This window comes from Poecile atricapillus, chromosome 1 (genome assembly GCF_030490865.1).
Source record: "Poecile atricapillus isolate bPoeAtr1 chromosome 1, bPoeAtr1.hap1, whole genome shotgun sequence".
NCBI lineage: Eukaryota > Metazoa > Chordata > Aves > Passeriformes > Paridae > Poecile > Poecile atricapillus.
This window is the reverse complement of record NC_081249.1, coordinates 170,538,410-170,565,970: the sequence shown is the minus strand read 5'-3', so window position 1 is coordinate 170,565,970 and position 27,561 is coordinate 170,538,410. Positions and strand designations below refer to the sequence as shown.

The 27,561-nt window shown below is 37.0% G+C and overlaps 1 protein-coding gene across 3 annotated transcripts in view; it reads right to left on the bottom strand.

Moving 5' to 3' along the window:
- Positions 1-27,561, bottom strand: part of PPP2R5C (protein phosphatase 2 regulatory subunit B'gamma) — a 76,608-nt gene that overhangs the window by 44,057 nt on the left and 4,990 nt on the right. The window contains exons 3-5 of one of the 3 annotated variants that reach the window (XM_058857828.1): positions 16,341-16,389; positions 14,777-14,936; positions 2,712-2,835 (exon numbers count right to left, since the gene is read on the bottom strand). The exons of 1 other annotated variant lie outside the window; for it this stretch is intronic. In XM_058857828.1, the coding sequence (XP_058713811.1) occupies positions 2,712-2,805 (94 nt within the window). In that variant the 5' untranslated portion in view covers positions 2,806-2,835; positions 14,777-14,936; positions 16,341-16,389. The remainder of the gene's footprint in view (positions 1-2,711; positions 2,836-14,776; positions 14,937-16,340; positions 16,390-27,561) is intronic. One more of the 3 variants, XM_058857757.1, reaches the window with a different exon arrangement.

The following is a 27,561-nucleotide window of genomic DNA, read 5'->3' as shown; positions in this document are numbered from 1 at the left end:
TGTTCCTTCCTTTGGTGATGTTGGAGATACCAGCGTCAGCAATGACAGTCAATAAAATTCTGACATTCTTATTTCCTATTCACAAGGCTTTAACATAATTCTTAAAAAAACACTTGCATCTGTTTTTCCAATTGTGTTGTTTAAGTAAAGCTATAAGCAACCCAGACAACCAAGCTCCCTACAGTTCAGGACACACAGGAGAAAGGTTCTGATCTGGCATGACATCATTGTTTGCTAAAAATTTCCCTTTGATTATGCAAACATTACATATTTCATATGATCCAGGTACAGAAAGTACCTTGGAATGAACTTTAAAAGTAAGATTGCAATTTTTATTTTCAAAGATGTAGACAGGGTAGTCTACAAGGTTTCATGTGTAGTTTTAGAACCAAGATTGAGTTCAAATATGGTAGCTACACCATCTCAAAATTTTAAAGATTTTATGGAGCTGGTGCTTAAGAAATATTTTTTCTATTTTAACGAACTGTATCTATGAGAAACACCCCAGGGGCTTATGCCCCTACCCCCTGTCCTTGACCTTCAAGTTTTAGCTCTTACAGTTGCCAAGAGGAACACTTCTATTAGGAATTTAATCCTATATTACAACAGATGATGCAAGAGGACAATTGTAAAAGCAGCATGCATTGGGACAAAGAGTAATAATGTGCCATTAGCCTTCAGAATTACCAGCTTATTTTTACTGCCATTGATTTTGGCATTTGTATTGCTCTGACAGGCTTCATTTTGGAAGCACCAGTACTAGTAGCATCAACGCAACTGGTGACATGAGCTACACATAAAAAACCCCAAGGAACTTCTGCACACATGGATGTATGGAAGAGACGTTCCTGGTGTAAAGAAACTCCTCTCGGCTATAATACCAGAGACCCATCTTATTTCCTGCCACCTGAAAAATGAAAAACAATCTCCCAGTTATTCTTCAACTGCTTACAAGAAATTTTATACTCATAATCCCCTGAAAAACTGTAACCAACCAAAAAGAAAAAACACCATACCACCCAAAAAAGCCCTAAACCACAAAACCCTTTAACATCTTCTTCACTACTGTATTATTCAGTGCACCAAAAAAAATAGGTCTTGGGAAAGTAAATTTCAGAACTGTTTCACAAAATCCATCATTTCCACAATTATGTATTACATTGGAGCAAAGGCAGGATAATAAGTTAAATGACAAGAACCTTGTTATCATATTGAGACAAAGGATTAAGGACAATCATCGCAATATTTCATCATTCTGATTCCAACCTTGGTTTGTTTTCCTAACTTCCACCTTCAAAAGATTGTGCATTTCCCTTTCCAAAAGGCAGCATCTAACTGAAAATTAAGATGATTTGTACAGAGTGAACAGCAAGGGCTTGTCCACAGGTCAGGCAGTTCCATTTTTATTTCCTTGACAACAAGAACAGTCCCTATTTGAAATCAATTTCACTGAATTTTACTGGATTTCCTCCCCAGTCACATATCAAAATTAATTTTCTAGAATTCATCCACTGCCACTTCAGACAGAGAAGGTTATGGTTCGTTTAAAAGGTAAAGCAAAATCATGATTTTTAAATACCTGTACATCCATGCTCCTACTTAAAACAACAGACTTCTCAACAGTTGCATTTTATAAGCTTCCAAAGCAAAATTTTTTAATGTATGGAGTATTAATGAAAAAAAATATTCTTTCCAGTACTATCATCTAGCCTGCGCCAGTGAAGGCTGAGAAGCAAAGGTAATTAAGAATGGTATCAGCTATATTTCTTGCATATAAAAACCATTGTTCAAGGTGTGCTCATCCTAGCTAATATATGTTCTGCCTTCATAAAGTTCCGAACCAGAACCACCCTAAGGCAGATATTAAAAAAAAAAAAGCACTGGTTGCTTAAGAGCCAGCTAAAAAATATACCAAAAATCCCCGACACAATGCAAAATTTTACTAAGTAAAAAAAAAAAAAGAACAAGAGGTACACACTCAATACTGTACAGAAGCATCATACTAACATGATGCTTTCAAATAATTTTCAAATTATAGAAAATGTAATTAGCAATGCACTAATTCTATAAATCCAAAAGAACATATTCAGTGAAGAACTGAACATTCAGAATCACACAACATGGTAGGAACATAAGAGCTTGCTTGTTAAAGTCAAACCGCATCTCTTCTAGGAAATGCCTTCTAAATACATAAAGGATATTTTCATAGTAAGTGTCACATCTCTTCCCCCCTCTTCCTCTCCCACACTTCCAATTCTTTTACAAGCTGCAGTGCACTTTAAGGGAGCTTTATCTGAACAATTCAAAGAAAAAAAAAAGGCTTTGAAGCACACCGAAGGTTTGCCCTGATTCTTTAGAAATGGTATAGGGATAACTTGGCTCTTCCCTCCCCCCCTCAGTACCTTTCTGGGGTAGTGACTTCACATCCTTTGACATCAGCACAGCTTGGAAGGGGGATGGGAGAGTTACGGCAGAAAGCTGTAAAACCTGCTTTTAACTATGTATGCAATGCCTCCACGAATTTTTAAATCTTCCCCAAACACATTTAATGGAAAACGGGTTTTGCTCTCCGCCGGTTTTACTGCGGCTGTAACAAACCGAGAGGGACTGAGCTACAAAGGACTTCCTGCTCCCCTTCTCCGAGCTCCACAATAGCCATTTATTCGCTCGTCAGAGGGTCGCGATTCACTCTCACACGCACAATAACTCACCTCTAATATGCAAAAGGGCCACGGGCTGGAACGGCCCATTGGAATTGGCTGCGTCAACCACCATCCTGCTGCCAGCTCTGTTACATGTCAACATCTAGGCTCCAGCAGGCACGGCACTGTATTCCTTAAGGCAAGAAACCAGCCTCCATTTTAGTTTAAAAAAAGACAGAAACTGAAGCGCTCTGCAGCTGGAGGGAACTGGCTGGGGAGTGATGTCAGCGGGCGGGAGCAGCCCCATTGGCCGACGGCAGCAACTTCAAATGACACCGAGGAGGCCGCGAATGAGCGCGGCCGGTGCGGGGCTCCCCCCGCGCCCGCGCCGGCCCCGGCCCCGCGCCGCCCGCGGCAGGGGCGGAGCGGCTGCGGAGATGACGGCTCTGCTGCGTTGGGTTTGGGTTTTTATTATTACCAGGATGATCTCATTGCTGCTGTTGTACCCCCGCCCCCTCGATAATATTCAGTAGCACCTGCTAGAAAAAGCGCATGCATTTTTAGTTTTTCTCTTTCCTTAGCCTTTCCTTCAGTACGATTTCCCAGGATAATCAAACCAATGTTCAATTTAACCGTGGAAAAAAACAGCATTGAGCGCAACATCTACAACTTTACCTTTCAAGGGCCATAACAAAAGGTAGTTAGTTCACGATAAGATACAGGTTCTTGGATTATTATTGGTGATTTAGAAATATAAAACCTCATAAGCATTCCATTAACTGTTTTACCACTTGTTACTAGTATGTACATTATGAAAAATAACATATATATGACAAGCAGGAGATTAAAACCTCATGTTTTAGGCTGAATATTTATTTTAATCTAGAAATGGACCTGGATACTTCTATCAACCCAGAAATGGATCTTGCGTTCAGTTTATGCTAATGTTCCTAAATTTGGATATTGCAAAATACTGGTTTTCCTTTCTAAAAAGATCAGTAATTATAAATAACCTTTAAAACTATTACTGAAAAGGACTAAAAAGCTATATATAGGCATACAAAAGCAGTTTTGCTGCATAATCTTAGAAGTACAATAGAAAAAAACCTCACAGCATAACAATTTCTGAACTTGTTAGTTCAATTTTTTAAGGTACTTACAACAAAACTGTGAGCAGTCCTTTTTTTTTGTCATATGAGACTTGCACATTTATTTTTACAATGAGCTATTTTAAGGACCATTTTGTCTGCTGGGAGTGATGGTCAGAGAAACTGGCATTGTTACTTCTGCTGTCTCCAAATCTGCCCTTCTCCCCAAATACTGTATGTCACATACTAGTGCAAATGGGTATGCAGATTACTTAATTTATGACACTGTCCTAATTTTTACTTGCTCAAAAAAAACCCCAGACCAAACCAACCAAACAAAAAAAGGGTGCACATCAGAAGACCTTTTCCATTAGGTAATTTGCTGATGAAAATTTGAAATAAAAACAAATTATAGGGCATATGTGTACCTGGTTAGGAAAATTACATCACACTACAGTAATGCACTGCCAAAGGTGAGTTAGAGCCGTACTGAATATTATTCAATTGGTGAAGGGAAAAGACTAACCACGATACAAAAAAGAAGAATATCATCCATAAGGCACACAAAGAAATCAATTGGATTTAATGATCGCTGACAAGGCCCAATTTGAAGTAGTACATCCTGGATGAGAAGGTCCAAAGACAACAAATCTTTAAAATATTTCTTAGTTAAAAAAATAAAGCTCCTCTACTTGATGTGGTATGTGGGCTGTTCGTTTGTTGGTTTGTTTGTTTTTAAATAGAAGGGATTTACTGAGAATATACAAATACTTTAAAGAATAATTACGGAGGTGGAAGGAATTAATTTTTCTACATTCACTACAAACAGTAAATGCATCCTACCTCAAAGAAGATTAGGTAAGAAATTAAATTAAATCCTATCACAATAAGCACACTGAAAAAAACTACTGCAAAGTTTCTAGTAATTTTTAAAATTACTAAATATAATGTGTGACATAAATGTAGTTGATCCTGCTTTTGACAACATCAAAACGAACCACATGAACTTTTTAGACCTTTTCTCTTACAGAGATTCAAATCCTTTGTCCTTACAATGTAGGTAAAACCAGGGAAAGTGTATTCTCAAAAAATTCACATTATGTATCTGTATATCCCTTGAGTATACCTTAGAATCATCAAGGTTGGAACAGACCTTTAAAATCACCAAGTTCAGTGTGAGTTTTAGCCTTGTAAAACAAAAAGCTACCATAGAGATGTGCCTTTAAAAAAACTAGATTGAAAAATAAAACCAAGACTGACTTCTAACAAGGTTTTCTACAAGATTTTGATGGATGAAGGAAAAAAACGAAACAACTTGGGTAATTTTCTGAAGTATTTTTACATACAGGATCTTGTAGCAAATTCTGTTTCTTTTCCTGAACTTAAAGCAGAATTAGATTATTTTATAGTAATAAACCACAATATGAAGTGGCAAAAATTAGGTTTAAAATTCCAGTTTTTCTGGTAACCATCTATTTAAGAACAGCTGCTCTATCACTCCTTTCTACTCATGTCTTTGCTTCATAGTCAGCTGCTGCTTCTGTCTCTCTCAAACTCTTTGCAAAGATTAAATGATCAGGAAGGCTGTCCCTGTGGCCACGGACACAATTTAACAACAGAGCAAAAAGGGAACATTAATTACAGTGCTGTTTCCTAATTTATACAGAAGCATGACTTTCATAGTTGGAGGTTCATTAGCAAATTTTAGGTAATGGTTTAATAGTCAAGCCCCCTAGAAAATTCTCTCTTCTTTAGAGAGTAAATGTGACATTCACAGAGCTAGCAGTCCTATTGGCAGAACACTCAGTAGTCACATTCATTAAGTTTTCTCCTGCAGAAATGTTCTAATTTCTTTTTTTTTTGCTGGACTCTCTTAGGCTTGAGTCCAGTACTTACACACTGAGAAACTGGTTAAAACACCCACTATCCAGTGTATTTATGGTATCATTCTGACATGGCACTAGTGGAGCTGAAGTACTTTGGTCTTCGTAAGACCTTTTGCTGGTTAACAACATCTGCAGTCTTCTCACCATTGTACAGACTGAGAGTACATTCTGCTCAGGAGGTTTGTATACCCTCCCTTTGTTTCAGTCTTAAAATACCTGATTTGCCATCAAAGGAAAATATTTACTTAAGCTGAATTATATTGAGCAACTTCATTTGGGGAAAAAATTGCAAAGAAAATTGAGTTAGGAATTGCCTTCCTAATGGAAGGGAAAGAATATTAGTTCAAGTGGAGCAGAGCGAATGAATATCAATGTGAGGAAGAAGAGCTTAATTTAACAAATTTATGAAGACATTTCTGTTGCAGTATTAACTTCAGCTATCCCTTTTTAGCATTAAATGAACAAAAAAAAACCCATACTGACAATATAGTAAAACTGTAGCTATTACAGGTTTCCCCTGAACCCTGCTCATCACTTCTAACTTTCCAATGATGGGAATGAAGGAAATTTCCTATAAAGTTCTCAGGATATAGCTGTGTAATTTTTTAGAATTATAGAACGGTTTTTGTAGGAAGGGACCTTAAAGGTAATTTAGTTAGGATCCAGCATTACAGCTGATGAATACTCTTTACACTTGGAGGCTATGTACCACTTTTTCAAAAACAAACACTCCATTTGGGTTATTGATTTAAAAAACAACTACTCACCCTGCTTCTCACTCCTCCACAATACACAGAAAAATTCACTGGCCCAAAGGTTGCCTTTATTTCCATTCTACATCACCTACTAGTCCAACTGATAGTGGCAGAATCAACAATGTAAGATAATTTAAATTACATTAACTTCTATTTACATGAAGACACTTGGGTTGGTTACCTCTCAGAGTATATGAGTTTTCATGTTTTGATTGAGAGAGGGAGGACATTTAGTCTGAGCTCTAAGGTTACTAAAGGCATAATTCCACAATTGCCAAAATTGCTATTCCTCATCAACCTAAGCCAGCCTTGTTGCAGGCTGCTTCAGGCCCCTTCCTGCACTCCTCTCTTCTTTACATTTGAAAACATTTTGCTCTCATCTGCTTCAGTGGTCACCAGCTGAGTTGGTGTAACCCCCTAAACCAACAGAAAGCCACTTTATTGTCAGGTTAGTTTTCTGCTAACTTAGACAGTATTCCATGGCAGTCTAAGCTGAACCTATAGGAGCTACTGCTGCAATACCCTCTCTTCTGAGGCACAGGTGCCCAACTGTCTGATATTGCTGTACAAGGGTTTGTGTAGCTGTATGGCTGAACCAGATTAGGAAACTGAGCATAGTTAAAACGAGAAAAGGGTGAGTTTGAGCCATGTTGATTCCATTATCTGGCCCACCAGACAGACACACAAAAAAGGGGACAGGAATAAACAAGACTTGCTTTTTCTGGTAGGAGCAATGTAGTTTACTTCCCCCCCCCTCCAATTACAGCCTGCATGAAACTCACTATTCTCATAAATGATATCAGGCTAAAAGAAAACACGGGTCTCATCACAACCCTAAACAATGAGTTACTCAAAGATGGTAACTTGGTTTTAGAGAAGGAAAGGTACTGGATGCTACACATTCTGGAGGAGAACCTGTAGCAATAAGGATGATATAGGCTTCTCCTATTAGGTAGGTTCTGACTCAATTCCAAAGGACAGCCAAGAAGAAATTCTTCAAGGAAACAGAGGCAGTAAACACCATGTTAATACCTAGCTATCAAAAGAAATACAGCGATAAGAAACATATACTTACCTGGATAAATTAAAGCGATATGAACTATTATGCAGCTTCCTTAAAAAATTCCCAAGACTGAAGCATGGCAAAAGACAATTCCTCACTGAAAAATTTTTAATATTCACTCCTTCTAGTACAGCGAAAATTGGTTAAAAGAGGAATTAGGAAACGTCTGTGACTGGATTTCCTGTCTCTATCTGGATTTCCTAGTATTTGCATGGTCAGTGTAGCACACAGGTTCAACACTGCCACATTTTCCTTCAATCAATCATGTATACTCAAGAAGTTTTGTGAGTGGGGGTAAGGAGAAAAACCATTAGATATTGGCTGAGTTCAGTAAGCTGTACAACGCAAAATCATTACCTTAAAAGAAATCTCTTTTAAAAATACCATTGGTACAAAAATGTAATTCCTAGGGCAGATTGCAGAAGCTCATTTCAAATACTGGCACACTATTTTGATCAAGTCCTGTGCGAAATCCACCAAAATAACACAAAACTTACTGATGTCTGTGGCCTTATTACATAGGTCACACATACCACTTTTAAGAAACAAAGTGCAAAAATGACATTTAGGAGTAAAAATTTGAAACCAGGCTAGTTATCCAACAACCACGGATTGATATTTACATGTATAAATTCAATGTTTGATCTGTAGAGGTCTTAAGAAGAAAGAAATTCAGTGCAGCAGCAAAAACGTGTAGGTCTGATTGTAATGAGAATCCATGTAATGGAACACTGTTCCTTTTGTGAATGAGGGCATAATAAAAGGCATTTTAAGAGAGATCTAAAGTGAATTCAGAGACAGGTTAGAATCTGGAAAATAAGACAATACCACATTTTAAATCCTATTTTTATGGATTCTATCCAAACTTCAGTGGAAACAAGTTTGGCAGGAAATGCTGCCAGTGACAGATGTAGTGCATTCTTCTAACACTTTCAGCTGCTGACTAATGAGTAGGTGTTTGATAGGGCAGTTGAAATGAAAAACGGCTCATTAATCCAAGCCTATGATTTCATGTAAAACTAGCTGAAGGAAAAGAATTCACACACTCAAGCAAAGTATTTTTCCTCTACAACCGTTTTTTTTGGTAGTTCTTCATTCACTAGCTATCATGTTTCTTAATCTTTAAAATGCTACATAGGAATTCAGACTGCATAATTTCTAAATATTTTAATATTAATTACTTTATAACTACTGATAGATCATATGTTTCGGTATGAACACCAAACAATTGTCTGGTTTTTGTTTAAAAAATGTATATGCTTACTACACAAATTTTAATATTTTAAACATTTAAAAGAAAAATCAGTTCAGGAAAGTCTGTTTAGGCAATACTGATAATGCTTTTAAGATCAAAGTTCAAGGAGAAAGTTGCTAAAGTAACAAGACAAAGAGCCTCCAGAGTTCCTTCACATAATATAATACATACAGTCACTGACACTACCATACTGATATAGGAAAGAACAAGCTTCTGCAGTATTTTCCATTATGGACTTTTTGTTTTAATAAATTAAATACAACTTTAGGCTACCAAAGAAACATATAAAAGCACAAACACAGTCAGGATCAGAAGGACAGCATTTAGCATACTGAGTTACTCCACTACAGATCACATACAAGGGAAAGGAGAATGATCTGTTTCATGAAACTGCATTCACTGATATTTCACATGAGAATTAATTTGTTTTGCCTCAGTGTCTTGCCTTTTAAATTAATTATGTATTAGGGCAAATTATATTTTATAGCAGCATTATCTTGTTTAATCTACCATCTTACTTTGCATAAAATACTTTTAGCTGAACAGGAATGCTACTACCTTGCAGCCGGACACAATTCCTTAATTGCCATGCATGGGCATTAGAAGTACAATTAAACTGGAAAGGCCAAAGTAGTGCATATTTGTTCTCTACATAAATTACAAGTGACAGGAGTAGGTTTCTGCAATGAAAGTAACCTTAAACATTGAGATCTCCAATTTCAATAGCTTATATGAAAAATGCGCCTCAAAACCCCTCAGCAGTCCATTAGTGCCATGATTCTCATAAATTCAATTATATTGCACACATCCAGTCTCTTTTGTATCATTAACATCGATGCTCTTTTTAAATGAACAGGTAACACATTCTGCCTAAGTTTAAACATATTCCAATATGAGTTTGTAGAAATTCTCAACATTCATGGTTGAATTTCTCTACAGTACTGAGAACAAAACTTGACTTGCTTTCCCATTTACTTGGTATCAGTTTTGCTTACTTATCTTATAGTTGAGAAAACACACAATAATTTTACATTTCTGACCTCCTGAGCAATTCTCACTTTTTCCTTTCTCACAGTTTCAACAGTTTTATAATTTAAAATTTGGTACAATTGTTTTCTAGGTATCAGACTCAAACTAGAATCACCTCTTCTGCAATTTTGATTCATAAGACTTTAATATTCTATAGATGATGAAAACACAGCTATCTCCTAGACAGCCATTTACAACTTAAAAACATTAGGAAAGCTTTAATAATGCCTGCCTCACTATCAGAGTCCTGTATCACAGGCAGACAAGTTGAGACACTACCCTGATGTTCTTTTACACAGAACAGAGTCAGAATTTGGCAGAGCTCTGAAGTCTTTGCTTGAAAAAAACCACGAACCATGCTCTCTGCATGAAATGTGCTCAGAAAAATGACCTGTCATGTTCATTTCTTTTCCACCTCCCACTTTTATTGGGTAGGATATTTTTTGTTGTTTTTGAGTTTTTCAAATTGATATGACTAATAGTATTTCTAATATTAAAACCATGCTAAAGCAGAAACTGACATCACCAGAAGATCAAAACCAGGACTGATCAAAATGTGTGGCAAGACCTTCAACAACAAAATACCAGAATCTGTTTAATCCTATCACATGCAGATATTCTACATTAAAAAACCAATTCTATACTTCTCAGCAATAAAGTCAGTACATATGTACTCAGCTATCAATGTAGCTTCAATTCATGAAGGTAAGAAGCTCCTACCTTCATAGAAACCTTTATAAGAATACTGCATCCATATCTTTGTGATCAAAAAGTACAACTCCAAGAGGCAAATAGTAACTAAAAATAAATTCAGAATTGTATTTGTAAATAAAAGCTGATGTCCGATCTCTGTCTTATCTAACAATGTTCACTTTTATCTGAAAGAAACCCCCAAACCCCAAATAAAACCAACAAAAAACCCCAATCTTAAATGCACAAACTAAATCACAACACCACATCCCAAGAGGCCTTTATCTGGATGTAAAAGAATTTTACCCAGCTTTAGAAAAGTATATATGAAAATGCTACAAAAAAGCGTATTTTTGAATCGTGACCAAATTTACATATGCATGACTAACATATGTTCATTGGGAAAGTTTGCAACATTTCAGAATATTAAGTAGTACTGACTTATTTTTCCGAATTTATTATTCTAGAACTGACAGAGAACATTCCTTTTAATGAGGATTACTTGAAGGTTAAAGTTAAATTTGTGACAACTGTATTTGACAGTGCATAAAACATTTTATCCTAGTTAGGGTGTTTTAATATATTTAAAAATTCTCATTGTGAAATTTTCTTACATATAGTAAAGATTCAGACCACATACTTAAAAATTTCACCACTTTGTAAAGTCATTTCTATTTTACAGTTTACTGCACTTACTGTTCACTAAAATCAGCACATTAATGCAAAATAACGTACAAATACAAGTACATTCACCTGTTTGCACAGTTAAAAATCTCATTTACAATGAAAAAATTACCAATAATGTAACAATGAATTCAAGCTTCTTTCATAAAGCTGAATTGAGCATCTGCAAAAACACAAACTCCTTCACCGTGTCAGTACTCAGGTATGCATAAGCTTGGAAACGCTACTTCTAAAATTTATTTACATAATAATACTGAACTTACGTTGTTTATTTCATAATGAACATATCTTTAAAATGGTAAACAATTAAAAAATTTCATGTAATTTTAATATTTTATATTTAGTATACTAATTTTAACATATCCTAAATTACAAACTGCTTTCTCAGGAAACCGAAAATGAAGAAACTGCTAAGTTTCTAAAGGCTGAAGCATCCCTTCGCCATTTATACTTGATATAAATAAAGCATTAATCTGCAAGCTTTCAAACCACAAGAAAATAAAACAAAACACATCTTAAGTCCAGTAAGTAATTTTTTTCCTCATAAACAATGTAAAGCAAAAGTCAATTTTCTGTAACTTAATTACCTGTATTACCAATGTTAGCTAACAAAGTGAACTGGATAAGCAGAAATCAACAAAGCAGAAGTTTGTTGGCACAGAATTTTTATTTTTTTGGTAAAAATAGGTAAGATCTTTTCAAGATGTGTGACACTGTTCTGAAGTCACTTCTCCAGAGATACTTCTAGGTTATCTGTGGGCAGGCAAGCTACATGTTCTACCCGACTAAATCCGGTTGCACTGCACTGTGCTGCAGGGAGCTTCGCTAATATATGGATCTTGATGCTCCACAAACCAACTACATCAGAGACTTCTCCTTTCTATGTTCAGCTCTCTTCTCAGAGCCCCTTAATTCATAATCTGTTTCCTTTTCTTTGTGCACTATCTGAGCTATCTGCTCCTCCATTTCCTGGATAATCTGAGGATGCGTAACATTAATAATAAATTGCTCCAATGTTCACAAATCATACCCCACTAATACCAGTCACCAGGGCAAATATGCTGGTATTTCCAGAAGCTTATCAGCAGCACTTTTGTGTAACACCCAAGAGAAAGTTTGCAACATGCCTGAAGAACAAATAATAAGAAATCCTGATGAAAAGCCACTTTGGCAGCTCCTCCTTTCCCTCCCACTATTTCAAGTGATCTGCTGACCTCATCTCCAGACCTGTGATGCAGAAGAAAGGTGGTTTTAGATATCTTACGAATTACAAGCTTTCACATATCTAACAGGGACCTTAAAGTATGCAAAGATAACTCCAGTCTATATTTTGTGCTTAAAATACAGTCTCATGTAAAGTACCTCACACCACACAGTAGTCAATGCAACATTTATAAGAAAAGACACATCTCTTGCTCTACTACAGACAAAAGTAAGGTTACCCAGGTACTACAGCCACCTGTTATGAGTAACAGAAGTTTGAAAGCTGGTTAAGTGCAGCTAACCTGAAGGAACACTATGTTCTTCCCAGCATTTCATAGAAGTCAAACCTGTTTTAATCATTTCAGTCCTTTAAATTACAGCCTGCCAATCCAATTTAACTCCTGTCCAGACACAGACGTTAAACAGCACACAAAAATGTTGAAAGTTTCCCTAACTTGTTTGATCCCCTAAATGCACATCAAGTCAAGTATCTCTTAGAGGGACAAGTATCAAGAATCTTTTAGAGGAACAGCATGCCCCAACAGTATTCTCAGCAGCCCTAGTAGGTTGGAATTACTTCAGGAGTAAGCACATGCAGTGAGCACGGCCATTATGCAGACATCTGGTATGATCCATGAGATTGGGTACAGCTTGATAATAAAGCTATTACTACCTTTACCAGTAAAAGGTGGCAATTACTACTCCTCACTAGATCAACAATTGCACCAGTGCTCCATAACCAACTTTGGCCCTTGACAGCCTGGGGACATACACACAGCATCAGGCATCCACCAGGGAGAAGCTCAAGACCTTTTCATTTCTTTCACCTGAGGGTGTGGGGAGTGATTGCAGACTCGAGGCAATTAGAATGCACAATACTCCTACCATCTCTTCACAACTAGGTACACTGTGTCAAAAAGTGCTAGAATGCTCTGAGAAGATACCTCAGACAATTTTTAAGAATTTTCTTTTTTTTTTTTACTCCTCTGTCCTCCAACAACAATCATGCATTCTTCTGTACTTCACTGGTACACATGCTACTGGTTTAAACTGCAACACAGCCAAGTTAGAAACAGATCTTAAATTTCACCTATACCACTGTAGAATGAATTAGCTCTCCCCTGTCCTGTCTGCACTCATTTTCTCCATTTCCAGCTCTCTGTCCACACTGCTTCTAATTGCATGCTCAGCTCTGGTATCCCTGAGCTGCAGTCCCAGGCACTACCAGAACCATTGTATTTAAAATAGGACCAAGAAACAAATTATTTTCTTTGTGGCTGAGTCTGAGTTATGCCAGTCAATGTGGCTGTAGGCATAACTTCTTATAAGAATCATTACTTTAATTCAGTGTCTTTTGCTTATGTCACTCATGTCCTGGTTGTCACAGCTTGTGTGTGAACCTTCTATGTCAGTTTAAAAGACAGAACATATTATTCATAATCTGTGGTGCTAAATATTCATATTAAAAAATTTAATAAATCGATTGAAATTAACTAACTACATAAACAGTAGTTTAGTCTTGAAATATATTAAACAGCATCTTGTGTATAGGCTGCTATACTAACACGATGGACACTATTTCAGATTCTTTTCCTAAAAACAGTATCTGTGTGAAGAGAAATTCTTGCAATCTAATTTGATCTGAATGAAATGCAGTATAATTCAGATAGGCTGAGACACAGAGCTTATTTTCAAGAAACACTTAATATAAATATTATATTAAGAAAACGATGAGTGGAGGAAAGAATCCAGTAATTTCCCTAATAATTTCACATTGCCTACACCAGTACTACTTGTGTATTCCACTGATCTATTAGACTTTCACTGCCAATCTTGAACACTGTAAAGCACTACACACTGCACTTCAAAACTGTATTTTTTTTTCTTGTTTCCTCTAAATAAGCCTTCAGAGCAAATAAAGATGATAAAAGCTGGGTTAATAAGAGAAAAGGCATCAATTATCATCATTTTTTTGTCACAGATGGAAGTAAATATAAATCCAAGAGATAACAAAGCCTTAAAATCAACAAAGGAAAAATTCACATGTACTAAAAAGGCACCACTCTGACTGACCCATGCTCGGGAAAAACATACCCATCCATACCAATAGACCAGGTCTTCTAACAATGTCAAGAGAAATTTTATCACAAACAAAACAAGGTTTGAGCACACTGCACTGAGTACAGATGCCTAATATTTTGCAAAGAGAGCCCAAGTATTCTGCTTTTATGCGAGATGAGTGAATATGCTGTCACACAGACATTGCCATACTGATTGCCAAGAAAGCAGCATACTGGAAGTCCTCAAATGCAGATAGAACAAAAGAAAAAACCACCCAGTGCAAGTATGTGCAGTCTGCATATGTGCTTACTTGATGTATTATGTATGCTGTCCACATATTAGCAGTATGATAGCTGAGATGCTTCTCGGTCTCACGCCCAAATTTCCCCACAAGAGTAATTCTGCTTTGGAAAGACATACCTTTTAAAGCTGGCAGTTTTTGAAGCTCCCTGTTATTACTAACATTAAACCTTGAAGAACTCTGACGCTTTTCCTTCTTCACTACAGTCTGTGGTGCTGGTACTTTGATTTTAGATAGTTGTGCTGGGGGAGGAGTGCTATTTGATTTTTTGTTTGACACCTGTTTAAAAAGAAATTAAAGCAGTTAATTACAGCTGAACTTAGAAATAAAAATCTTCTTAAAAGCCACTTTAGTCACAGAAATAATTAAAATTAATTATTCTATTATAATTAAAATTAATATGTTCTTAATTAAATTATTGTATCTATTATCCTCTGAATGTACTGCCACCTATTGTTCTGCTCATCTTTTCAGCACTCATTTCTGTACCACAGCCCTCATACAGACGGGAATAATTCACCTTGGTACATGCGGTAGCCCATTTATTTGAAGTTACCACACAACTGAAAAGAAATTTTCAAATAATGCATTTCCTCAACTACTCTCACCGCTCCGCCCCTGAGAAGTCTCTTAGGTAGTTAAGTTCATCTTCGAAGGGAGCAGAGAAACTTGTCTATGCACAGAAGGTGAACCTTCCACTGCCTATTCATCCTGTGCCTTGCTGCCAGACTCCTAAGCCTGGCTAGGGCAGTCAGGTTTGATATGAAGTTAAAAGAGTGAGTCTTACTACTGTAGTAGCTTTAACAGCTTCTAAAACATACATTAAGATCTGTAGTGGTTTACTGCCTACTCGAAGCAAGTTGCTTTTACTGTAATAATCCTTATTAGATTGTCACTGTACTTCTGTATGAAGTTTATAACATAAATCCAGAAAAATGGTTCCCACTACAGGTTTCCTGTTTGCTGTTATTTCCTTGACTACACTTGACAGTGCTCTCTCTCAAGCTGAATAAAATGCATCATTAACAAAAGCCTGTCAGAACTTGTGGTACTGCCTTCCTTATTCCTTTTTTTTTTTTTAAGGAGGAAAAGCCAGTTCAAAGGAGGCAATAGTTAACTTTTAAAATATGAATGATTTCATGACATTCATTACAAAAATGATAAAACATCTAGGAGTGACCTACACTAAAAATATAGAAACAGCTGACAAGGTTCTCTTGCTGCAATATCATTGTAATTCATTTTGTAGGCCCTTAATTTGCTGTAGAAGTCTCTCAAATTTGCAAACTAGAAGCACACATGTCTTAAAATATACCTTGGCACTTCTTCCTCACAGAAAAGACCGTATTTTTATCAGAAAGTGTCCACAAGATAAGTAATAGGGAAAAAAAATCAGATAGGAATGGGATTCATGATGGAAATCAAGTTGTAACACTGGTACTTCGGCAGTTTGACTTGATTTAATTAGAATTTTCTTAAGTGTTACAGGTATGAAAGCAGCTTCATTCCTGGATAAAATAACATCACTGGCATTTTCATAGAGATATTGCTAAAATAAGATAAACGAACTTTCTTCATGTTCTGAAAAGTATTCTTAGAAAAGCTTATTCATCAGCAATTTGCATAGTCTTGTAGTGTATACATTCAGTGTTCATGGAAACGTTACCATACATAAATATCTACCTTTTGAGTCTCCACGTAATTTCATTCAAATTTTGTTCTAGCAGCATAACTGGGAAAGAATACATGCTTCAAGATTAGATTAACAATTGTATTATATTATATATACAGCACTTAATATAAGTTTCATTAAATATGTTTAAGATGACCATTTTGCAAATTGAATATTATAAAAGCAAAACCCCTTATACAGCCTTATAGAACAAATAAGGGGAGACAATAGTGAATATTTAAGTCCCAGTTATCAAAAACACTCTAGAGCATGATGCAGTAAAAACAGAATACATCAGCAAAATGAAAGCATTTATGTACAACTAATACTTGTTACATTGCATTTTTCTGACTATTTCACTTTTTAATCTCAGACACTAAATGCTTAAAATGTTTATACTGAAATACAAGTGAAATGCAAGATAATTTCTATCCATTAATTGAAATTTTAAAAAGCATTACAAACAAAAATATTAATAGACTAAGCTAGAAGAAAAACAGCACTAAGAATTATGAAGCAATGACTTACTAAGTATTAAGCAATAAATGCTAATTAAGATGCATCATAAACATTACTACTGCACAGGATTCTGTACTTTCAATATTGCTATTGAGCCTAATGGTGTTTTTCTGAACTGGCTACTTTCCATTGCCACCTGTATTTTTTCATTACTTGGAACAGGAAAAGCTGTTTTCCTCTTTCCTCTATTCCCAAACAAATTCTCCATTTCAAATTAACAGGTGCAGTCATGTGTCTGCACACATGCACACACTACAGTGCCCTAAGGTAGCACACATCGCAGGGAAGCAAGTATTTTAAATGGCAGAAAAATTCTAAAATTAGCCAAAAGTGGTTATTTAAGAGGATGGGTAACATTTCTGATTCGAATGTTGAAAGGAAGCATTTTTTGTTGCTATGGCAACTTCCCATCTAGAAGTGATGACTCCAGAGTAATTCTAGCCCTGAATCACTGGACCATTTATCCAACTCCTTCCTACCATGATCACCCTCGCTTTTCAGTCATGCTCCTGTCAGCCAGCACATACCAGAAAGCTGCCAGAATAATTTCTAAACCATTATTTCAGTGCCACACAGCTGTACTCAATGACCTGTGCGATTGGCATTATGATGCTATCATGAAAGAGCTGGCCTCCAGGGCTTGGAGACAACATTGGATAGAAGAGCACCTGGAAAGTGAGCTAAGTCAACTTAAGCCACAAAGCTCAGCAATTATAATCACATCTCTTAAAAAAAGGTAAACGAATTCAGATTAACAATTGTGTATTCATCTGCTAAGGATTTCAAGGTAACACACTTTCTATGGAAGTACAGTGCCTTTGAGTTCAGATGGAAGAGCCAAGCTCAGCTTCCTCCCCCCAGTAATAAACCAAACCACCACAGACACCACAACTTCCCAGAGTAAACGATGGACATTCTGCTACATCAGTGAACAGTTTAATGTATTTGACACCAGGACAGTCAAGCTGCAGACACCATTTTATCAATTCTCTTCTGAAGACTAGAATAAGCAATACCTATTCTTGCCCTTCTTCTGGCAAACAGCTCCCTCCTACTCAAATGTTTATATAGGCAGACACATTCAATTCCAAAAGTGCTGATAAACATCTAAAAATGTGCACAAACTGCTATGAAAAAAATGACACATTGAAAATATTTCTTCAAATCATTATTAAAACACAACCCTCGGGTTTTCTGATCAATTTATTTCTGAAAAGCTAGACCTTTATGTACTTCAATGAACATTAAGACAATCAGCCAAAGTGTGAATTCAACTTTTAAAGTCTCATTTTAAGAACTGAAAGTATACAGCTTACTTTTCTCAATGCCCAGGACTAAGCTTAAAATTAATTCAAGAGAGTTTTCCTGCCAGTCACAACAGTTCAAGGTAGATAACCCTTGCATCTCTTCATCCCTTGAATCCTGCATCAAGCAGAATGTGGTACATTCCTTTTCTTGACATCACTCTTTTGAGCAAAATTGGATCTTTCACCCTTCTGACATTACACAGGCAGGTAAAGATAAGAACACAACGCTGAGTTTGCAACCAGGGAAAGAAAGATATGAGTAGAGCAAGCACATCTATAGTTACAGTTGATTTTTCTTTTTAAATTAAACTAACAATCATCAAGCATCCCACAATGCAACTTTTACTTCTGGAAAACTATCTAAGACACAAGAGAGAGTATGGTGGGACCTAGATGGAGGATCCACCCTGCATGCCATGTACATCGATAAGTCTTTCAGAAGAACCTGTTTTTCCCTTTCTGATAGTCTCCCCAAAGTGCTATTCAAGCTACCTTGACAAACAAGGGCAACCAGAAGACTCTGACCTTACCTTTCAAAGCACACTCACTAGTAACTGAATTAGACCAAAGGACACAAAGCCTTCTGATCCACAAAATCAAAAGTCAAGCCAAGCCTAGAGTAGGGTCAACTCTATAATGATGCAGCAAGTTTGCATAGTGTTTTCTAAGATAAACCAGTAAGAGCAGGGTGAGGTTTTGAAAATGATAGTAAAATCACCTTGGTGCATCTGTCATAAAAGATTAAGGTAACTGAATGGCTTACTAGTGACAAAAATCAGATCTCCTAAGCACAAGGCAATGGAGATCCTCTGCCTGAAGAAACATGGTGGTGGCAGCACCCTATATGGTATTTCTTTACATAGATCTGTCTAAGGCTAATATGCAAGTTTCTGCCTTCAAAGAAGTATCACCACTGATTTCAAGTTTATATCAGTGTGCACACCATTCCACAATGGCAGCAGCAAAACCTTGAGAAAAAACTCTGGACTACAAAATCTGTACCCTGTAGCAATTCATACATGATTAAGGTTCCCTGTGAAATACAAGAGCAAAAAGCACAGAACACTTTATACATCAGTCTGAATCTGAAACAGAGGGAAAATGCTTATTTTAATGCAGAATTAATCCCTTCCCTCTTCTCCTTTTAGTATAGTAAGTAGCCTCCATGGACTTATTTTTCATTAAGATAAATAGAGGTCTGATCTACAGCACCCAGAAGAGTTTGTTTCTTGCCAAGGCAGCCTCAGAATGCTATGAAAGCATTTTGGATTATATCAAAAACATACTTACAATGAAATTGAAATACAGGTTATTGAAACTAAACATAGATCATCACAAAACGTGAAAGGGACATTAAAAACCTGATTTTAAAAACTCCATGAGGGCCCAGTGTGTACCAAACCAAAATAATTTGGCTAACAGGTTGAGGCTTAACACATAATCAATGTAATTAGGCTGAGAAGCTGAATTTAATTTAATCTCTTGAGAACTGAAATCAAAGATCAAGGAGTCAAAATGGGTGGAGAGCAGTTAAAGAGCCTTCCGTGTAGTTCTTTCCCCTCTGCAGTAACTTCAAAGTAGTGTGAAAATCTCTGCACACTCCAAGAATCTTGAACACTACCACAGAGCTCTCTCCTTTGCAAATCTTCATTTACCAGTTTGGGGGTAGGAACAAGGACAGATTGTATCTGGCATATGGCCCAGCTACCATCAACCTGGTAAATATATCCACACCATGCCTACAGAAGTGGGTTGGTGATGGGACATCAGCAGCTGGGACAAAGGCAAAGTTGTTCAAGACAACACAACCAGGAGAGCAGTATTTGTCAGCTGATGGCAGCTCTGTGTTGTTAACAGCAGCAATTCAACATGACTTCCAAGAGGATAACATCAGAATAAACTCTTTTTACTGATGGTATTAAAGATAAGGCCTGACAGAGCTTTCAGTCTGCAGCAATTCTAGTACATACAAGTACTGGCAGAGTTTATTATGGAGCAAGTAGACATGATTTTTAACATCAGGATGTTCAATATACAGAGAATCAGTACAAACTATACAAAGCTTGATATGGAGTATACTGGATATAAAAAAGGAAACACTGATCCATAAAACAACATAGATGAAAACAGCAGAGAAACAGGGAAACAAGTTTGCAGGCTACCATTTTGGACACCAGATGTGTCTGAAGTTCTTTGTTAAGGATTCTTGCTACTATGCCATTATTGTTCACTAGAGTTTTACCACCACAAGCCAGTTTGGACAGACAACTTAGGGAGGAGTCTCTGGAGAGGCAGCTTATGGTGCTGAAGGCTTTGGGTGGTTTCACACAGATGGCAATTTAGATGTCTATTGTTTTTCCTCAACAATATAATTTGCCAGAATGATACCTGGATTGAATGATCTTTGCAGCTCCCTTTCCAGCAAATACACTTATTATTGTTAAGCACTCTGAGATTACTATCCAGTGTAACATCTCAGCATAACTTACTATGTTTTTATTACAGCAAGAGCTGCATCCTAAAGCTTTGAGGATCCATGCTGTTATAATGATAAGCAAAAAGATTAACTTTTCAACAGGATAGTAATGGCAAAGTTTGTATATTTTGGCACTTACAGATTTATGTTGCAGTACTCGTTTAACAACCATGACTTTGCATTTACATACAGCAGTGCTACTGCTGGCTATTCTCAATGTCTAACTATGGAGTTCCATTAGTGTTTTGCCAGAGACAGCGTGGAGTCTGTTGAATTGCATCAGTGACTGGGATGTGTCCTACAAGCAGTGAAGGCCATCTGGGCCTCTTCGCTGTGGATGGGTACCCACAACAAACTTTACAGTCGCAAACCAGTTTAGAAGACTGATCCACAACCTGCTGAAGCTCTTCTGCCTTTCTTGCTGCTGTTTATTTTTCACAACACAAAGCATTGCTTGTATTTCCTGTTAGTAGCTTATACACAGACCTCAAATTTTATCTTCTAAAGAATTGTATCATCACAGATTTGTGTAATAGACTGGACTTGCAACACACCAAACCAATCCCATGTTTCAGCTTAGTGTGCTGCATCCTTGACATTAATACACTATAATTTTACATTCACAATTAATATTAGTAGCAAAAGGCTTGTTTTCCATCTGCTTCTTGTAAACCTAATTTTGTTTTAACTAGTTTACTCCAGCAACAAGATGATATTTGATTCCGTTCACTCAGAGCTTCAGCACAAGGTCACAGAGTACTGGCAAAGATGAGAGGGCGCCCAGGCTCAGAATTCAGTGGATTCACACTGCTTTGCATTTGCTAAAACACCACCATCTGTGAGCACCTGGTACTTCACAAAAGCAGCAAAGCCAACCCTTGTTTCCTAATGTATCTTCTATCACAAAACTTCAAAGCAAGAAATGGCCTTAGAAAAAAAAAATAAATAGTTACCTGCAACCACCAGTTAGCTGATTAAATAAGCTTTAAACCAAATAATGTCCTGAGTATTATTTTAAAATATTTATATTAATACAAGGATTAAGAATCTGGATAAAGGATGGTCTGGCTTAAATTACTTTAGTTCTTGATTTTCATTTATAATTTCTCTCTGATGAGCCTTTAAAAAAAAACAACCAAAGCAACAAAAACTACCTTTGTTCTTTATATATATATGCATACCCATGTACACACATACACATGTAAGGTTCCCATATTTGAAGGAAATCACACACTAACTCATTTGCTTTAGGCACCCACTCCTATACTCTACTGTAAATTTAAATATATACAGCTACTGATGAGCTAAGGCAACTGCACATGTGGCTTTACCACTGAGGTCCATATTTTTGTGCTCCCTGATCTATTCATAGAAGCTTCTCACTTCACACACTCATATTGAAATCTTTTTTTACTTCGTCTCCTGCCCACCAATTTGGTTATTTGTATTAGATACTATTTGAGAGAGTTATAGCCCATGACAAGTAATCTGGTTTAGGGGAAGGTGTACCTCCCCATGGCAGGTGGGTATGAGTTTCTTCCAACCACACCATTCTATGATTCTATGAATAATAACCTTAAGTGCTTCTACGGAACTGTTACACCAAATAATTTCATCTTTGGCTCTCATCATGCTTTTATTTGACATGTCACTGGAGAAGCTTACGTGTCAGTATTTCAGACGGATAAAATGAGATGTGGTGAGGAAGTATATAAAAGTCACCATAAATGTGTAGTATATGATAATATTTGGCAGTCACCTTTTAAGAAGCATATTCAGGAATAGGCCAGGATTTTTTTTCCTAGCTTTTGGTTGGTTGGTTTCTATGAATACCCCTCTAAGCCTGTTGCAGGGAAGGACACACAAACAAAAAACCCCAAAGCCTACCATCCCATTTCTAGAATTACATATTTATTCTGGCCTCAAATGAAATGGAGGGGGAGGAAATGTACACAAGGTATGTTTTTAGTCTGTGAACATATGGGTAAATTCATAGCTACCTGTTTTTTCTCACTGTTTGTATTCTCTAAGATGTAACTACATTAATAATTCTGTATTACATGTGTTAATGTACATCTGAGTACTCTCTGAGTGGTAGGCTTTAAATCTTATGAAAAAAATTTAAGAGAAACAATTTGAAACTAAGGATAAAAAGGATGTTTTCAGTTAACAAAATGCTGGTATCCAATTTTGGAAGTTACTTTGCTCCTTTTGATTAGAACAGCCTTTACCTTCATTGCTGTGCTGCTTCCCTTCAGTAAGGATTCAGAGAGCTTAAAAACACCATTAGGAAGCAGAGGATAGCAAATACTAAACTGCACACAGTTCTTACACCTCCTATGTTACACAAGTAGTTGTCAGCCTTGTGTAAGAAGTAGAAGGGCATAAGATCCTCTTTTTCAGAAGCAGTCCATTTTAGGTAATAAAATACTTGTGTACAGCAGTATTTGGTACACTTTAATAATGCCATTAATTTTAAAAGCATAATGTTAAAGTTCCATAACAAATGCCATTAAGGTAACTCCTCCACCATTCAGTATTAACGTGCCCTTGCTTGGAACACAGAAGGAAATTCCAGTTCCCAAAACCAAAAAGCCAAGATGTCAATAAAAATTGGAAATAGGAAAATTACAGAAGTTAAAGACAAAAAGTTACGCAGATGCTCTAAGAATAACATATATGCCATCCTCTCTACTCAGTAAATAGCTTCCTGTTTAGTACTAAAGGTATACACACTCAAGTATTTTTTAATGGTTATATCAACCCATTAAAATAATCTCTCTAGGAAAGAAAAACAGAACTGCAAGACATGATAAAAAAATTAGTTTTCAAATTAATTTCTTAAAAAAGTTGGCACACCAATTTAAAACCAAACAAACCCACTCCAAAGCCCACAGACTTTATTTTGTATCAGTTATAACTGATTTGAGAGAAAATCCATCTCAACTTCATACACAGCTTTACTTTAAAATCCTGTTTTGCTAATGTTACAAGTAAAATCCCAAATTAATAGCCCTAGAAAGCTACATAAGGTGTCTAATACTGTCTATTTATAATCCTTCCATGATTCAAACTTGAGACGACGAGTTGTTTGAAATTTCAATTTTATTTCATAATATATGTCTTCTTCCAAATGCAAGACCACCAGTTTTGAGATCACCTTTATCTACTACTGCATGGGACTGGCTCATGAAAGCACTGACTACTCTGCTGTCCAGCTAGGGCACACCACTGAGCACATAGTGAAGAGAAGAACCAGGGCCGAGCTAGGGTTGTGATGTGATGTGATGAAGATGCCTGTCAGTGCTAAATGTACCTCTTTGTTAAGGACACCAGCTTCTATGAAGAACAATCTTACACTTCAAAGATGATGAATGCAATGTATCCAAAATGCAGTGCTACTGAGTTACAGAGACAGCCCAACTGGTGTGTGGGCTGACACACCTGAAGGGTGGGATGCCATGCAGAGGGGTCTGAACAAGCTTGAGAAATGAACCCATCTCATGTGGTTTAACAAGACCAAGTGCTGGTGCTGCACCAGGCTCAGGACAATCCCGGTATCAATCCAGGCTGAGGATGAACAGATGGAGAGCAGCTCTGCTGAGAAGGCTTTGGGGGTGCTGCTGGGTGAGAGGCTGGACATGACCCAGCAATGTGCACTGGCAGCCCAGAAACCACCCGTGTGCGGGGCTGCATCCAGAGCACCGTGGGCAGCAGGGGAGGGAGGGGATTCTGCCCCTCTGCTCTGCTCAGGTGAGACCTCACCTGGAACACTGCATCCAGCTGTGTGGCCCTCAGCACAGGAAGGACACGGAGCTGTTGTTGGAGGAAGTCCAGAGGAGGGTCACAAAGATGATTAGAGGGATGGAGCACCTCTGCTGTAAAAAAAGGCTGAGAGGATTGGGTTTGTTCAACCTAGAGAAAGCAGGCTTTGGGGGGACCTAACTGCAGCCTTCCAGTACCTGAAGGGCACCTACAAGAAAGATGCAGAAACTTTTTGCAAGGGTATGTAGGGACAGGAGAAGGGGGAATGGCTTTAAACTGAGAATAGGTTTAGATTAAATATCAGGAAGAAGTTCTTTACTGTGAGAGTAGCAAGGCACTGGAACAGTTTCCCCTTAGAAGCTGTGAATGCTCCACTCCTGGAAGTGTTCAAGGCCAGGCTGGAAGGAGTTGTGTGCAACCTGGTCTCGTGGGAAGGTGTTCCTGCCCATGGCAGAGGGATTGGGACTGGAAGGTCTTTAAGGCCCCTTCCAAGCCAAACCATTCCATGATTCTACAACTGAACAACAATAATGGAAAAGACCTAAATGATGGATGCTTTACATAAGTGAACAAATATTTATCTGTGACAAGAAAGTATTACCAGAAATTATTTAGGTGTAGTCCTAATACATGTTAACAAGGAAGAGAAAACAATCCCAGAACTTTCTCCACTCCCCAATCCCCAAACCTCAACCTCCTATGCTGTGGTGCCTAAATGAACTGCCAAATTAGTACTTACTTGTGCCAAGACTTTCAAGTATAACTTAAAAAATTCTGAAGTAGAAAATTCCAGTCTCAAACGGGACACTGTGTAATAGTCCCCATGCACCATCTTCAAGGTGAGGTATATTTGTTTCTCAGGGTAAATAGCACCACAATGAAAATCGCAAACAGTAAACATAAGGAAAATAAGCAGCAAATACAGAGAATATCCACTCAACTTTCTAAATAACTTCTGCTGCTGATCACAGAAACCTGTTGTCACAAAATAATACTGGATTTATTGCTTTTGTCTATTCCTTGCTTTCCATTAAATGTTAGGTTACTTCCACATATGATCTCAGCTAAAAAAGGCATGAAATGACATCAACATTGCTTCTACTATTCATTCCTTTTGTAATTTCTTACTTTTAATGGAAGTGACAATTCTATGTGCTCATAGAATCGGGAATCATTAAAAGTAGTAGTGAGAATACTGACAGTCTTTCCCCACTATGTGCTGGCTAATATAGGAAAGTTGATCATGGAAAACTGGATAGCCACCTTTGGAGGTTCTTTCAGAAGGATGAAATGAAAATCCTTACTTGTGCTGCAGTGTTTTGAAGATGGCTCATTAAACAGATTTCTGTAATTTTTTGGCAATTTCATTTACTGAAAAGTATTACCACTATGCTAAGTAGCTTAAGAAATTACCTTTTAAATTAAAAAGGCCTCAAAAAGCACAGAAGAAAAACTTCTGAAAACAAAGCCTTACAAAATTTCTGCACTGGAAGCCATTACAGTAATAAACTTAGTGAAAAGCGATGGTTGTGAGACAGTGGCAGGAGAGAAGCATGGATCAGCATTTAAAAGATTTTAAATTATTTTTAAAATTGGTTTCGGCAGTGATTATAGTCCAACATCAGCAGCACATGCTGTCAATAAAGCCATTTCTTGCACAGCAAGAAAAATGGCTAATACAGTTTGCATTTTATTACATTTCGATTTGCCTGTATTAAACAGAAAAAAAACCAAAAAACAACAAAATACCTTTAAAGTAGAAAGAACCAACAAGGACAGCACGTGGAAACAAGATAATACACACACACATGCTTCTCAAAACCACATTAGTCTTCCGTTTGCTTTTCTGCATGGTAGAAGAATGAGTTATAATTTCTGTTTTCATTTGCTGATAGCCACCAAGCCAATACTTTCTCAAAGAAAAAAAATAGTCTTTGTGTTCTACAGACTACGCAGCATCTGGACTGAAAATTAATACAAATTAAATTTAAAATTTTCATGTCAGTTTAGGCCAGTCCAGCTAGACACAGAAGAAGCTATCACTCCCAGTCACCTAGTTTCATACAAGACTATTGTCTTGTATGAATGGCTACCAGCTACTTCTTCCATCCCCCCAGGTGAACCACAGTAGTGAATTAATTGTCTTGGATTGTTCCAGTGACTGGTGAAAAGAGCAACTTTTAGCACCTACTCTCCCACAGACAAAAATACTCAGAAATAAAGAGTATATAGGGTTAAAATTTTAACTTCCTTCCCCAGTGGTAGTATTTGAAAACCCCTTCTAAAGTACTGCACTTGAATTATTTTAGGTGTTAGGTTAGGTTTTTCTAGAGATAAAGGTCATGTTTTTCAACAGTAATTAAATATTACCAAGTCACCTTTTCTAAAAAAATTAGACTGTCCATAAATTACTACTGCCTCAACTCAAAAGGAGACCTCCACACCTCTGTGACAAAACAGAACTCTACAACTAAGCTTATCCAGCTGACAAATAATTCTTCAAAAGCCAGTTAGATCACAGGACATATGTCCACAAGGTACTAAGTGCTGGAATGGACAATCACCACACCCAGGGGATTTAATTTTCAGTATTAGTTTATGGCCACTGTTAAACAAAGGCCCCAAGAATTTACCAGAGTAGAGTCACTACTCCCATAGTGAGGAAATAAACAGATTAAGCCTTTGTTCACAACCTGAAGACACTAATATGCTGGACTAACTGATGAAATAGGAGGTTCTACCTAATTGTTCTGGCAACTATTTAGTCTAATTTATTAACGTTTACTAACAGGTTACAAAATAAGCTTAGATAGGATCTTAACCATATTAGTTTTTGTCTTAAGTTGCAATGAAAGTTGTAACCAAAAGTATGTATTCTATTACCAGCTGTTAAAACCAAATGTAGCAATGTTCTGTATCTCTTCCATGACCCATTATCCCTCCAGGGGAGTATCTTCTGTTAATGGGACATTGAGTCTCATTGCATGACTGATAAAATTACATCATCCCATTGTGAGATGCTCCACCCAGGGGGAGGAGCCAAGCATTCCTACCTGGATATAATCTGACACTTAGAACACCACATCAGCCTTTTTCCACTGGATTCTCAGAAGAAAACCAGACTGTTCTGTATCACCACTAGACCTTCAGAAGAAAACTACACCC